Source organism: Neophocaena asiaeorientalis, unplaced genomic scaffold (genome assembly GCF_003031525.2).
Source record: "Neophocaena asiaeorientalis asiaeorientalis breed wild unplaced genomic scaffold, Neophocaena_asiaeorientalis_V1.1 scaffold108, whole genome shotgun sequence".
Classification (NCBI taxonomy): Eukaryota; Metazoa; Chordata; class Mammalia; order Artiodactyla; family Phocoenidae; genus Neophocaena; species Neophocaena asiaeorientalis.
In genome coordinates, this window is record NW_020173770.1 from 84,627 (window position 1) to 99,514 (window position 14,888).

The window sequence follows — 14,888 nt, forward strand, 5'->3', positions numbered from 1 at the left end:
TTTGTTTTCTGTGCGGAGCCCCCGCATTGGCACACAGCCCCTCCCTCCGGGCACGGCCCGTGCGGACTGGGAAGGAGGCCAGACCGTGTGCTCAGGTGGTGGAAAGCTGCTCATTTCTACTCACAGCTCAGGTCTCGGTCCAGCAGTTCAAAAGTAGAGCCCAGGGTCATAACCCAGACCCTTCCACTTCGTTGCAAATTCAAGCTTTTCTCCCCTTTCCTTGGGCCTTGCCGGGAGGCAAGGTGGGAGCAGGGAGAGTTCAGCTTCCTTTTTGTTCTCTGGCCTCCTTCACAGAGCAGGGGTCGAGCATCCCAGGTCCTGCGGGCGGCTCTGGGTTGGTTCTGCAGCCTTGGTCTCCTGGGCAAGGCAGTGTCCCTGTGTCCCCGGCCTCTCTTTCGCACAAGAGCTGCTCTGATGGCCTCTTCAGACACCACCCTCCGTGGCTCTCTCCTCGGTGCCCCCCACCCCGGCGCAAGCCCTTGCGCTTTTCTGGCCGGTGTAGACCTCTTGCTAAGGCTGCCCACACCCAGGCATCCTTGCAAAGCCCCTCTGCCCACCTTGGGCACCAGCCTCCCACCCTGTTCCTCAGCTGCAGCGGCCCCGCGGATGCCCCCTGGCAAACCCCCGTTCCCGTCTGGCACGGAGTTGGTGGCTGGTGGGATCAGGGCCTGAGCTGAAGCCCAGACGGGGGTCCCCGGCTCTAGACCTCGTGACACGCCGGGCTCTGCAGGACGAATGGGGACAGGGTGTCAGAGAATCTACTGTTGACTCAGTGGAACCACCCGCATTCCTCGAGGCTAGGGTGTGGTTTGTTGACTGAGGTTTGCTTTATAGTCCCTTCCCCAAGGCCGATGGTGAAATGGCCCTGTAAGTGGTGTTGCCAGGCCCAAGGCGAGCCTCTGGGTGGTGGTCACGGCTGCCCGGGAGCCCAGTGGTCGGCACTTACCGCCCCCGTGTGAAGGGGATGTGCGTTCCAGGCTCCAGACGCACGCGGTTTGGAGATGTGAGGGCAGCCGGAAGCCGCAAGGTCTGGGGTCCACGCTTGGTCTGTTTGCCACCAGCCTGAGCTAAGGTCCCTTTAAGAGCCAGGACCAGCCAGCTGGCCCCTGGGGAGAGCCTGCAGGCCAGGCCACGCTTCAGAGTGACAGCAAGCCTGGCTGCGGTCCTCACAACCTCTGTCCGTCCATCCATGTCCGTGACAGGTGGAGGCGGGGCCTCAGGGCTGGCTCCCGCGTGCTTCTGCCTCGTCCAGACACAGCACCTCTGTGGGGACTGGACTTTTGGTCCAGGTCCAGAGCTGGCCCTGGGGCACTGCTGCATCTCTGAGGTACAGTTGTTAGTGGGGTGCCTGCTTCCTCACCCAGGCTCTGGCGCGACTGCCCTGCAGCCTGGACCTGGCTCTGCAGCCACTAGGGTGCCAGGTACCGATGCCCACCATGGCACCATGGCCGGGCCCCAGTTGGGAGCCAAGCCCAAGCATGCACACACACACAGGTACACACACGTACAGTCGTGAGAACACACAGACGCGCACACACACGGAGCGGTGCTTATCGTTCTCTCCTCCCTTCCACTGGGAAGGAGAGACCCTGGGACCTGCTCAACTGTGTTGCACAGACAGGAGCTCCAGGTCAAGCAATCCCTTCCAGACCCTTCCAGGGTCTCCTCGGTGAATTTATCTATTTGCGAGGCTGGTGTGTTTAGGTGGCTTGGTGTTTCTACTAATCCTTGCTCCTAACACCGTGGTTAATCTTGCTGTCCGTCACTGCCCGCAGACGTCTGAGGCTACGCAAGGTCTTTGAATAAGATGAAGCCTCAGTCTGTTTTCATATCTGGAGTCAGGTTGTTTCCACTTTCCCCTCCCTCCTCCCAGACAGTCACTGCCTGCACAGTCAAAGCACTGTGCAGGCCACCCATGGGGGCCAGAGTCCACTTTAGTGATGGGCAAACAACGGTAACGGGAAGTCTGGCCAGCATGGACCCCCAGCCCCTGTTGGGACAGGGCTCAGGGTGGCCCATCACGGCCACTGGCTGTTGAAGCCTACGGAAGCCTGCCTCTGCTGCCCACATCGGCCCCCTTGTCAGGGAGACCTGAGTCCCGTCCATTGTGACCCACGTGGCCTGGTCCAGGATGCGTGCGTGGCCAAGTGCTCCATGGACAGTGCTGTGCAGGCTCAGATGGGGTTGCCAGGACCTCACCGTGGAGTCGCAGTGGAGGCGTGGCCCGCACCAGTCGGCACAGCTTCCCGTGGGACGCACCGTGTGCACCACCACTCTGAATTCTCCAAGCCACTGTCTGTCCTTGTTCAGTTTTACAAACTGACAGGACAAACAGATGCTAATGACGGTTGTTTTGGCCCTGCAGATAAAAGCAGAGAGCACAGCCGGGCGCCCTGCCCGCCGGCCCTGATGCTGCACGGGGAGACGAAGAGCCCGGAGGGAGACAGACCAGCCAAGGTCAGTGGGCTGCGAAGGTGTGAAACCCCGGGGTTGGGGGCTGCGGGGCCCGCACGGCCTTCGCCCCTGTTTTCCCACCTGGCTCTCGGCAGTGGTGCTTTGCAGTCCCCTGTGTGGAACAGGGCCGGATCCAGCAGGACAGCTCCAGAGCCCTGAGGAAGGGAAGGGGCATCCGGGAGCCGGGCAGAAGCAGCCCGGCCTTCCCTTCCTGGTCTGGGTCCAGAGCTCACTGGCCAGCACTGCTCAGAGGAGTAGTGACCCTGGCCTTCTGGGTCCGCCGCCCTCACATCTCAGCAGGCACGGGCACGGGCACACGGGCAGCCAGGCCGTGCACTTGGACGCCCCTCAGGCGAGGCTGCGGTCTGCATTTGGTTTCACTGTTATAGGAAAAGCAGCACATGTTTGTGTTTCCTGAACCCATTAGAGTCTCAGGTCCTTCCCTTTGCTCGTTTACCAGACGGCATTTCATAGACTGTGAACGCGTTGGATGCATTTCTCTTCCCACAACTAACCAAGAAATCAGCGTTTATTGCTGCTTTTGAAAGTCACAGATGGCACTTTGGCCTCTGGTCTGATCTGTCAGCTACGCTGCTGGCCTCTGGCCTGCCCCAGTGTCATGTGAACATTCTCTCTTCCTTTGCGTTACCAGGTGTGTCTCTGCCTCAGCCTGTTACGTCCCCGTTCCCGCTGGTTGTCCTACCAGTTCCCTGTTAGTGACATCCCTGGGCCCACACTCACCTGTGGGCCACGCCTTCCTCCCCATCATTAGTGCCGATGCTAAATGGTATAAATGGATCATGAACATTAGTGCAGATTAAACTGTTGCTCCCTGATGTAGGATTTCTCTATAAGAGATTAACATCCGTGTCAGAATTACATGTTTATTAAATAGATCATCTTTCTTCTGTTTTAGCTACTTTCTTTATCTCTGGGCTCTGTGCCTCTAATTCACTTATATTACTTCAGTGTGGAAGGGGAGTTTTATGCCATGATTAGCTTTTTTTTTTTTTTTTTTTTTTTTTGCGGTATGCGGGCCTCTCACTGTTGTGGCCTCTCCCGTTGCGGAGCACAGGCTCCGGACGCGCAGGCTCAGCGGCCATGGCTCACGGGTCCAGCCGCTCCGCGGCATGTGGGATCTTCCCAGACCGGGGCATGAACCCGTGTCCCCTGCATCGGCACTGCACCACCAGGGAAGCCCATGATTAGCCATTTTTATCACCAACAGGAAATCATAACCAGCGTGCATCTCAAGAAGACGACCTTGGTAATTAGTGAGAATTACCAAGAGAACCCCAGCTTTGCCAAATTGAAACGTTAGTCCCCATCAGAAATCACGTCCCACCGTATTACTTGAATAATTAGTGGGGGAAATCTACTTCTCAGAGGCCCCTCATTAGGTTTCATTCTTCAGTTAGCTTCATAATGAAAATCCCTCCTCGTTCTTCTGCTTGGATTAGTAATGTAAACGCTGGTCTTGATATACACATATATTTCTAACACAACTGTCTCTGAATACTCCCAGTTATGCTATTTTCTCACAGGAAACAAAGACATTTTCTACCACCCCAAAATTCGACAAAAAGATCGTTCCTCAACTTATGAACTTAGGGATAATTACGTAAATTACAAATCATTTAGTCAGTGTAGTTGTACGTCACAATGAATGAAGGGCCCCAGGAAGCCCCCAGTAAGAGACCAGGATGGACAGGCGTGAAAGAGATCACCCCTCATGTCATGGATCTTACCTGTCTAACCTTTAATTGACGCGGTTCCCCATGGTCCTTGCGCAGAGGCCGCGCTAGACCTGGTCCAGATGAGCTCTTCATCCCGGCCCTTCCCGTCCACCCTCTGCCCGGCTCTGCCGGCACTGGCCGTTCTCTCCTGATGTCGCGGGCTCGACTCCCGAGTGAACAGGAGGCAGGCTCACTCCGTTGCCTGTGGTTTTGCCGGAGTTCACGTGACTTGTTTGGGGGGTTTTCCTACCCTTATAGACCCTTGATGATCTTTTAACTTTATATTTGAATTTTATGTTTCAGTGCTCTCATAATGTAGCACTTTGCTTGCTAACGATTCTGTTTCAAAGGAGGTTGGGACGGTGGGAATGAGTACTGGTGCCAGTGTGGCCCTCGGGGGCCCTGGAACAAGCCCGTGGACTCTTGGTGCAACTGCCCTGTCCTTGTGCAGCCGGCCTGGCAGCGGTGCCCACATGGGGCGTGGCAGCATTGGCATCCTTGACTTTGAATCATTCCTACAAATGGCTAACCGTCTCCTCACCGACCCTACCTCATAAAGCACTGACACTGACGATGGTAGAAACAGATCCTCAGATTTTAGGATGACATTTAATGTTTTTTGGAATGAATCTAGAGCTTTAATCGCTCCTGACTTTCTCAACTCAGAACCTGCTTTGAATAATTATGCACTAGTGTCTTTTAATCTCACCTGAGTTTGTGAGAGAGAACACAGTCTTTATTACACTGTTCTAAATTTGAGATTAAAACCATGGAAACAGCTGGTAGAAGAAAAAAAAGTGTTTCCTCACCACTAGAATTTATTGTGCTAACTATGCTTTCATTTCTTTCTTATAGCTGTTCCAAAATTGAGATGGCACTGACTTTAAAAAAAAAAAAATTCCTCATGGTAATTTTTCAGTTCCACCTGTAGGAGTTTGGTTCTGTTTCCCTTTGTTTAAGAAAAGCTGATACATGTCGTACATCAGTGCAGCTAAATAAGTTAATCTGAATCTTGGATCCGTGTTTATGTTGGCGTCATAATTGCCCATGTTTTCTACTCTCTGTTTCTCTCCAGATTCTGACCATAATGAACAATGATCAAGTGTCCCAGCCATAGTTTTTTTTTTTTTTAACTTTAGGGAATAATCTTTTTCTTCTGGGTGATGTCATATTCAGACATTCTTTATTTTCTACCTGAAGACAGAGACAGTGATTTTCAAACCCAACTGTGCACCACGGTCACCTGTACAATGTAGAACACGCCCTGAACTCTGCCCTCACATGGATGCTCTAGAAGGAGGGGGTGGGGGGAGTCACTGCAAGGACACAGGCTTGTCACTTCCCCTGCCTTCAAGGGACAGGACGGCCCAGCCCAGCCACACCTGGGACCCTCACTGCTCCAAGGTTCCCTGCCACTGAAGGCAGTGTTTGGCCGTAGAGTGACTCCAGCCCCTGGGTCAGCCCATCTCAAGAGACGAATCCAGTGGGAGTTTCTGCCCCCAAGACACTAAGGCATCTGGAAGCAAACTCTCAGCCCCCACCACCTGTGTCTGTTTCTACAAAAGCAGGCAGCTGAGCCAATTTGGGATGATTAGAGGGAAGCCTTAGTCTGAATCACTCAAGACGGTCAGTGGTGCCATTAATTCTAAATTCTCATGTGACTGCCGGGTCCCATTAGCTGGCTCTACTGAGCAGGTCATTATCTAATAGCTACTGTGGGCAGGTCTGTCTGCAGAAGACTTGTTATTCTTTACTAGGTTGCCTGTAATTGAAGAGGACTGTTTAATTTTTTTTTTTTAAAGTTCTCTCCTTCTCTCTCTACTGAAAGGAGGCTCCGTCGATCCTAGTGACAGGCGAAGACAGAGCGGCCAAAGGCACAAGACCCGTGGCCTCCACCCCGGTGCCCGGATCCCCCTGGTAAGATGCCCGGAGACCGGGAGCAGTGGGAAGGAGCCCTGTCTGATCCAGCATTTGCTTGTTGTCACCAGAGAGAAATGCATACTCCGTCGGTAACGCTGTTTTAAAAAATTAACTTGCAGCTCCTGGCAGGCGGCTCTCCACACTGTGGCCACCTTCTGCCAAAAAATAGCATTTAAGTGATAAGTTATCCTGCTCAAGTATATGTGCAAATATGTATTCAAGTAGTAATGTTGTTGCATATGTATCCGTGAAAGGCAGTGTCTGAAGAGACGGCAGCACGCCTTGAGCTTCAAAGGCCTTTCCCTCTACTCGAAGAAGAGCGTAACTGAATAGCTGTTAATTAAAGATGTGTCTGGCTCTCTGCAGCTGCCCTGTGAGGATTCCTGATCTTTGAGTACGCCACACTCAAAGCGCCCTCCACGAGGGAGCCACTGGCTTTGGTTTTTTAAATGTCCTTTTATAATGGAGTAATTTGGAAGCAGAAAAGAAGGTTATTATAGTAAAATTAGCTTTAAAACCTGAAGATTAGATTGCAAGATACAGTTGGGAGGAACAGCTCATTTAGAGAACATTGGCATCGTTTAATGCACCATCAGGGCGGAAGCAGCAGCCGTCCGTGGTCCCAGGCTGTGGCATTCGCCCTGCATGGTGTCCTGAGTGACGTCTGGCATCTGTCCTGCCCTGCAGCCCTGCCCCGGTCACCTGCTCACTGCGAGAACCTGTGCTCTTAGCTGGACAGGCGGGGCACCCTCTCCTCTGGCCGGTCAATGGTCGGTGTCGCCGGCACCCGGGGGCCCCCCGCCCTCTGCCTTCAGCTGAAATGCTCGGCACCCTGGGGATACCTCACGGGTCCGGGCTCCCTGTGCTAACACTTAGTGACACAGTGTTTCCAACGCCTACAGAGTGTCCTGCAATTAATTCCGTTGGTTTCTGACACCAACTCCCGGGTTAGACAAAACCCCGCAGGCTGAGTGAGGGCTCAGTCCCACCCCTCTTCCCCTCCTTCAGACCCAGCCGGCTGCCGGCGTCTCTGCCCAGCTGATTGCGAACTCAGGGCTTCCCACGACCTCCCCTCGGTTTGAGAATTTGCTAGAACGACTCACAGAACTTAGAAGAGTGATTTACTTATGATAGCGGTTTTATTATAAGGACACAACACAGGAACAGCCAGGTGGAAGAGAGGCACAGGGCAAGGTGTGGGAGGGGTCTCAGGGCCCCCATTCCCTCTTGGGGGCATCACCCTCCCAGGACATCAGTGTGGTCACCACATTCAGCCTCTCTGACCTGAAGGAGGTTTTATGGACGTCTTATTACTAGGCGCGCCCTCTCCCCTCCTAGAGGGCGTGAGGTGAGGCCACAAACCAACCCTCTCGACTCGTAGCGGGTCCTTCCGGGCCCAGCCCCAGTCCTCCAAGAGTCACCACATGGGGCATGGGAGCAAACTCGAGTGTGCTCAGAGGGGCTCCTTATGTGTAAAAAAAGACCCTCAATCACTTAGCTAATTCCAAGGGCTTTAGGAGCTTGGTGCCAGGAACCGAATGGGGGACAAAACAAAATTAAACTATTTATTTTTTATGACGCCACGAATGCTGTTTGGGGTCTTCTGTAACCAGACTCCTCACATGTGTTTCTAAGGCCAGCTCACTTTGCCACAAATCGTACCGGGGGTGAGAATAAATTCAGTGCGGGCGCGTGGCCCTGTGACTGTGTACGTGATGCTGCCCTTGGGGATTATAACTGGGGAGAAGACACGACCCTGGGCGCTAGAAGCTTCTGACTGTGGAAGCTGTGGTGTCAATTCCTCAACAGTACTGTGTTACAGCACACAATGCTTCCTGAGATCCCGGAGTCACACCGTCCTCGTCTGCCGCTGCCCCTCTGTGTGGGTCCTTTGCCTTGAATTATTAATCAGGCTTTCAGCCCAAGAGGCAGCCATGGAGGGAGCCATCCTCTCCTGACTCACAGGCTGTCACACTGCACGAGGGAGTCGTGCCGCAGGGCAGGCGTGTCCAGGCCGCGGTCCGGACTTTCAGATGAGGCCGTGGTGCGCTTTCTGAGTGGGAGTTAGGCCCACCAGCCGGACCTGGGCATCTTTCCCACCTCTGCTCCCCTATTTCCCTGCCTTCCTGACTCAGTCCCACCTGAGCGAGGCTGCCCGGCCTCACTGAGCAGCCCGGGGTAAAGGGTGCCAGTGTGTAAAAAACCCCACACCTGGGAGGCTGGGTCTGTGCATCCCCTGAAAAGTGGAAGAGGGACCTGGACCTCGCAGGGAGCAGGGGGGCGTAGGGGCAGCACCAGACCGGCTTCTACTGCAGCCTCCCTCCCTCCCGACTGGGGGAGGCTGTGTGCAGCGTGGTCTGACGCGCCCTTAACCTTGGTGTTGCACCCACGGAAGCCTTGGTGAGGACACACCCTGCGTGACCGCAATCTGCCTCTGGGAAGAGCTCTTCTGCCCTGGGGGCTGCACCTGTTGCACCCAGTGAGCTCGGGTCACCCACCAGGACCCCGTCCAGGGAGCGGGCTAGTCGTCAGCCTGTGCCTGGGGTCAGCCAGGTCCTCAGGAGACGAAGGACAGAGAGACATCCTGGAGGTGCGGGAGGCCAAAGCACTGCCTCCTCCACCCATCGTCCCTGCCAGCCATCGCAGGCCAGGAAGCTTGAGTTCACCCATGTGTGTAAGGAAGCCCTCGCCCAGACTGAGAACATGCCAGGGACCCGCTGCCTTCAGCTCTCTGGTAAGCAGGGATTCACAGTGGGGCGTCCACGTGACAGTGCACTGCGGAGACTGGGGGAGGTGACTGGGTCTGTAAGAGTCAGTGAGTCCAGGGATCCTGGCGGGTCCCCAGGTGCTGTCAGAGGCTGTGGTGACCAGAGGAGGGGGCAGGGCCACGGGAGGGCTCGGCTGTCTCCACCGAGTGGGTCTCCACCTCTCACGGCCGAGCGCCCGGAGTGCCTCTCTGTGTCCGAAGTCACTGTGTTCTTCCCTTGATGGTGCGTCCTCTCCATGGAGGTCCCCAGCCGGTCAAACTCCGGGCCCACTCCCGCCGTGCCGACCCCCATCTTGGCCTCTTAGGCCGGCAGGGAAGCCAGCGCTCAAACTTCCCTGCAGTGAGAGACCCCCGGGATGAGGAAGCTGGACTCCGCAGCGGGTCCCCCGCACATTCTCTGCCTGGTTGAGGGCAACGGCTGGTTGATGTAACAGCAGAGGAGGAAACACTGTGACTGTCACTGAAGGCGGATTCTCCTGGACGCCCTGGGCCTTGGTCGAGATGGGGCCACCCGGAAGGCGTTTGTTCCGTGAAGACGGCCTGGGGTGCTGGACGACGTTCTGATGTGAGAACAAGCCTCCTGCGGGGGCCACTCTCTCCGCAGGGCTGCCTGACGCTTCTGTGCTGTCCCCTGTCTCCACCACTTGAAAATGGGACCATAAGTTCATGGTCAATGACTGAGGGCTGGCAGGCAGCATCTTTCAGGAGCTACACAAAGAAGTTAAAGCAAGTGGGGTCTTCAGGGGCACAGGTGGATCCCGTCCTCCAGGCAGCTCCCACACCGCCAGGGTCTTGGGGCCCTTCCAGACGCCTGTGTCCCAAGCTGGGAGCTGAGGACCCGCGGGTGCTTCCCCTGCACACACGAGGCGTTCCTGTGGCTGGTCACTGCCCTCATCTCCAGCCGGCAGGTTATCGGGTCACTGAACGCACACTGGTGTCGGTGGGCACGGCAGCCGGAGGTGCCCGAGCTGGAGACCAGGCTTAGAGGGTGAAGAACAGCACACCGGTGTGTCCTGTGCTCTCAAGACCCCCCTGAACCTTGACCTCACTTCGGACACAGGTTGCGTGGTCCACCCGCATGGAGTGGTTCTGCAGCACACCGGCTGGGTGTCCCACGGGTCAACCCATCTGCCACTGTCAGACCCCACGTTCAGGGCTCAGACCCACAAGACCGTACCCCCCCTTCAGATGCCGAGTGAACGTCCAGGCTGTCACCGGTGCTTCTGACCGACCGGCTCTAAATCAAGGTTCGAAGCACCTCCTTCTGTGTTCAGTTAATTTGCTGGAGCGACTCACAGAGCTCAGGAAGACCGTCTACTTACTAGGTCATCGGTTGTTATAACAGGGTACAACTGGGGAACAGCCAGATGGACGAGATGCACAGGGTGAGGTATGAGAAAGGGGCTCAGAGCTTCCATGGCCCCTCCAGGCATCACACTCCCCAAATCTCCCATGTTCCCCAACCTGGAAGCTCTCCAGTCCTTGTGGGGTTTTATGGGGGCTTCATCCCATAGGCACGGTTGATTAAATCATTGGTCGGTGGTGACTGACTCAACCTCCAGCCCCTCTCCCCTCCCCAGAGGTTGGGGAGGGGACAGAAATGTCCCACCTTCTAATCACAGGCTTGGTCCCCTGGTCACCAGCCCCCTTCCTTAGGGACCTTCCCAGAGTCCCTCACTGACATGAACTCGGGCATGGAGGAAGGAGCCTGGGATGTGAGTAAGAAGACGCTCCTTCCACCTCGACCCCTCCTTCCTCCTCACTTGGGAAGAGTTTAGGAGCTCTGTGCAGAAACGGGGACGGGGACCAGATACACACGTCTGGGCATAAATCACGATATCCCAGGAGGGAAAGTGGGAGCGGGGTTTCTACTCTCTCTTCCTCGAATCTTCGTGTCTGCGGACCCAGTGTGCCTCACCCAACCTGCCCCGTGAAGCCGGGGCTGCTCAGTCCTTCCAGGTCAGCCCTTTCCCAGGGACAAAGGTGGGCAGAGTGAGGAAAGGAACAGAGAGCAAAGGACACAGAGGTGCTGCCTTTTCAGCTCAGAGACCTCAGCCCTGGGGATGTGACCCAGTGAATGTCCTGCAGATGGGACACTCCTCCTGGGACAGGGCGCTTGGGGGCGAGCAACAGGTGCAGAGAGGGACCTAGGGGTGTCTCTGTCGGGGGTGGCAAGGCATGTACCCCTCTCCCCACTGGGCTGAGATGGACGCTTGGAGAGAGAAGCAAAGATGACTTCCATCTTGCAGAACCCATAAACATCTGGATTTGCAATGTGAAAGTGAGTGCAGGGATCCTTTTGTATGACAAAGCAGCAATCCCCGGTTCCATGTGCTAAAATCCAGATCTTCATATAATAGGGCTGCTAAGTATGGATGCTTTGTACCGGACCTAACTAACTCTGGTGCACTAATTATGTCCTCTGGGATCTGCGGACAGCTAAAGAGAAGAGGGACTATGGCAACCATCCAGAAGTTTACAGCGGTGATTAAAGCAGAGGAACGTATACGTATTACTTAAAATGTGCATAAAATGACACATAAAATTAATTCTGCATGTCACAGCTGGCTTGGTCTAGTTGAGACCAACCGTAACAAGTGGATAAGCAGATTTCTCTTGGGGAATCATGTTTATTTACCTGGCCACCAGCTCCTTGCTTCAGTCCCACACGTGTCCCTGCGGCACAGGAACTGGGTTTTTTGTAGCCTAGATAGGATGTAGCCTAGATAGTGGCTAATTGTTGCCACTCCTCTATCTCCCAGGTAATAATCCCCTATTAAGTCCCTAATTAGCTCCTCTCTTCCCTCGCTGGAGAGGCTCAGTGGGTGGTGAAAGTAGGAGGTTGTGAATGTTTCCTACACTGTGGCCCTGGGCACTGGCTCTTCCCTGCGATGAAGGTGTGGTGTGGGCATCCGTGGACGCAGCCCCGGGCACTTACAGAGTCAGTGCGTCCCCGAGGCGGCAAAGGTACAACACAGACCCATCCAGCATCGGGGGAGAATTGGCCCAAGTCAGTCCCCCAGTGGAAAGCTTCTTTCTTAATAGCCAGGCTTGGAGCCAGAGGGGCAGGTACCCAGGAAACTGAGATGCCGGACTGTGTCCACCTGATAAAGAACATGTGGGGCCTCGCGTCAGGGGGACTTTTTGGCGCCCATGTTTCCCTGTGTCTGAGTGTATCCGATTCTTCGGGGAAGGACACTTGCCCAGCTGAGCCGTCTGCCCTCAGCCCAGCATCAGGTGGAGGTGACGTCTGGCAGCATCTGCCTGGGCCGAAAGTTGAAACCCCGTTGCTCTTCACCCCGCAGCAGCACAGGACGGGGCCCGTTCCCCGCAGCCAGGGACCGGGACACCTTCACTCACCCACTTCCAGCTGCTGCTTATTACCCAGGCCCTGCCCCTGCTGACCAGAACCTTCTCATGTCCGGCAGGCCCCCGGCTCCAGGACCTCAGGACGCCCCCCAGAGCCAGTGGGAGGACTGGGGTGTGCTGAGGCTGGTCTCTCACAGCCTTTGGGGGGTTGGCCCAGGGCTGCTCTCTCTGCGCCCGTGGATGCATGACCACCTCCCTGCCTCTGCGTCCAAGGCTGCCGGCTCCTCAGTAATTCTTGCTGAAATACCCTGTCCCCTGTGGGACGGAGTCACATGCCCCGGACTTCCCCACGTGGGCAGATCCTAGTTGACTGCACTTTCTCAGCAGCCGCATCGCTCCCTGGGTCCTTCCGCTGCTGTAGCGATGGCGGTACCGGGTCTGGTGGGACCAGGTCTCATCTTTGAAAACCCAGAGTGCAGGTCTTTAGGGAAGAGGGAGCTGGTGGGGGAGGGTGGCCCGTCCCAGGCACCACCCGCTGCCTTGCTTTCGGAAGGTCTTCCTGAATACTTAGTCCTTCCTCACCTTTGGGGTCTGTCCTGAGTCGGGGTCCCCAAGCAGCACCTGGGACAGCGCTCTGGGTGCCTGTGAGTTATCAGTTACCTGAGGAATGATTTCCAGGGAGGGGGCAGTGGGGACGCAGGGCAGGAGGGGGCTGGGCTAAGCGAGGATGTGGTCTCAGCTGGAGGCCAAGCCTTGGGTGCCTTGGGCCATGAACACCTGGATTTGTCACATGCTTGCACCCCCTGGCTGTTAGGGGAGGCGGCCCTGGGGTGGGCATGGTCTCCAGGTGAGGCAGTGACCCACTGAGCACGACTTTCCGTAGCCCAGGGCAGACCAGCTCAGGGGGCTGGGGGTGGGTGCGCCTGCCCATAAGGTTGATCCACGGGGAGGGCACCGACTTGACCATGACTGGGGCCCTGGACCGAACTGGAAAATTAGGAGACAAGAATAGAAGCTAGAATACAAGTCAGAAGGAATTTAAGAAATCACCTGGGGCTAGAGCCTCGCCCACTGAGGCCCAGGAGACTGAATTCACTGTCTGAGGTGTTGAGACACAGAGAGACAGCCGTCCTGGAAGGCAGGTCTCCACGCCCTTGGGCTCCTGCGTGCACGCCCCCCGCCCCCAGCTCCCCTCTATGACTCTTAGAGGAGGGAATAGACCAGTCGGCTCTGGGCATGAGGCTGCTGGGGGCTGGGCTGTGAAGCCCAGCTCTCTGGTGTGTGCGTGTTTGTGTGTGTATGGGTGGTGGGGACAGGATGACTTCCTGCCAGGACAGCGGTACCTGTTAGGTGTATCAGCTGCAGAGCTACGTTGTCCTACAAGTGAGGTCAGGGGTCCTGGGGTCCACACAGCAGCTCTTAAATTTTTAAGTGTATAGACAGGGATGCAGGGAGCCAAAGATGCTTCTAGAAGTTTTCACTCAGGCCAAGTGAAGTCAAACATTGTGAAAAAAAAAAAATTCAAGCCAGACTGTTACAAACGGAGCCTGGTGGCTGCCAGGAGCTTTGGTCTTGGAGCAAATCTTTCCAGCCACAGCCCAGCCAAAGAAGGCTTCAGAAGGCTGAATGTGGGCGAGTGGGCAGCTGCCTTTGTGCCCCAGACAAACCTGATTTGATGCGCTCAACAGGTAGGGAGGTGCCCGGGTGGGACCTGCCATCACCCCTGTGCTGCTGCTGGTCTGCTCGCCTCTTACTTGACATTCACTCAGGGGTGGAGCTACACATAACCTACAGCACAGCATAATTGCCTGCAGCTTTACGCTCAATAAAAACGTCTTATGCCAGCTGAGTTCTGCACCAGAAGACACGCAGCTTCCTCCAGGCCCCGAGAGGTTACCTGTCCCCTGCCTGGGCTCGCTGGGGCTGGGGGGGATCCAATCCATAGGCAGGGATCTAGTCCAGTTTGCCAGCGTTGCCCCTCGACTTCCAGCCCCTGTGGGCCCATGAGCCGCCCAACATCTAATAAAGGCGGGACCCTCGTGTCTTGCCTGAATTTTCCCGCAGCGGTGAGCACGTCAGAACAACACAAATCTCCATTCCAACCCCCGCCTATGCAGATGATGGAACAAAGGCCACAGAGGGTGAGGGTGGCTCTCAAGATCACCTGAAGGTCAAGGGCAGGTCTAGAGCTGGAGGGTGTGTCCACCGAAGAGGCGGGTCGTGGCCTTCCACCTGGCTGACCAGGCCAGCAGAGGCCAATGCTGTGGGCACAGTGCTGGGGTCTGGGTCACTGCTGGAGGGATGCAGGCCCGGATGCTGGCACCCAGGACGGAGAGGGGCCGGAGGTGAAGCGCGCTGGGTAGTCTACCATAGACAGAGATTTCATCTCCACAAATCTGTCATCTCATTGCTCTGGAGGTCAGAATCCAACACGGACCCCACGGAGCTGAATCCAGGTGTGGGCAGGGCTGGTTCCCTCCGGAAGCTCCAGGCAAGGATCTGTTCCAGGCCTTCCCAGCTTCTAGAAGCATCGGCATTCCTTAGCCCTTTCCTCTAACTTCAAGGCCAGCAGTGGAGCATCTTCCAATCTCTCTCTCCCTCTACCCACCCACCCCAGGTGTGTGCGTGTGTCTGCCTGTCTGTCTGTCTTACTTCTGCTTCTGTCCTCACACCTTCTCTGACTCGGACCCCCCCCCCCCCCT

At 56.0% G+C, this 14,888-nt stretch overlaps 1 protein-coding gene across 1 annotated transcript in view; it reads left to right on the top strand.

Annotated features, from left to right (window-relative positions):
* The first annotated feature begins 1,189 nt into the window (after window positions 1–1,189).
* Window positions 1,190–14,888, top strand: part of TCERG1L (transcription elongation regulator 1 like) — a 65,433-nt gene continuing 51,734 nt past the window's right edge. Inside the window, exons 1-3 of the mRNA XM_024751571.1 lie at window positions 1,190–1,421; window positions 2,366–2,457; window positions 6,019–6,107. Of these exons, the coding sequence (XP_024607339.1) occupies window positions 1,190–1,421; window positions 2,366–2,457; window positions 6,019–6,107 (413 nt within the window). The remainder of the gene's footprint in view (window positions 1,422–2,365; window positions 2,458–6,018; window positions 6,108–14,888) is intronic.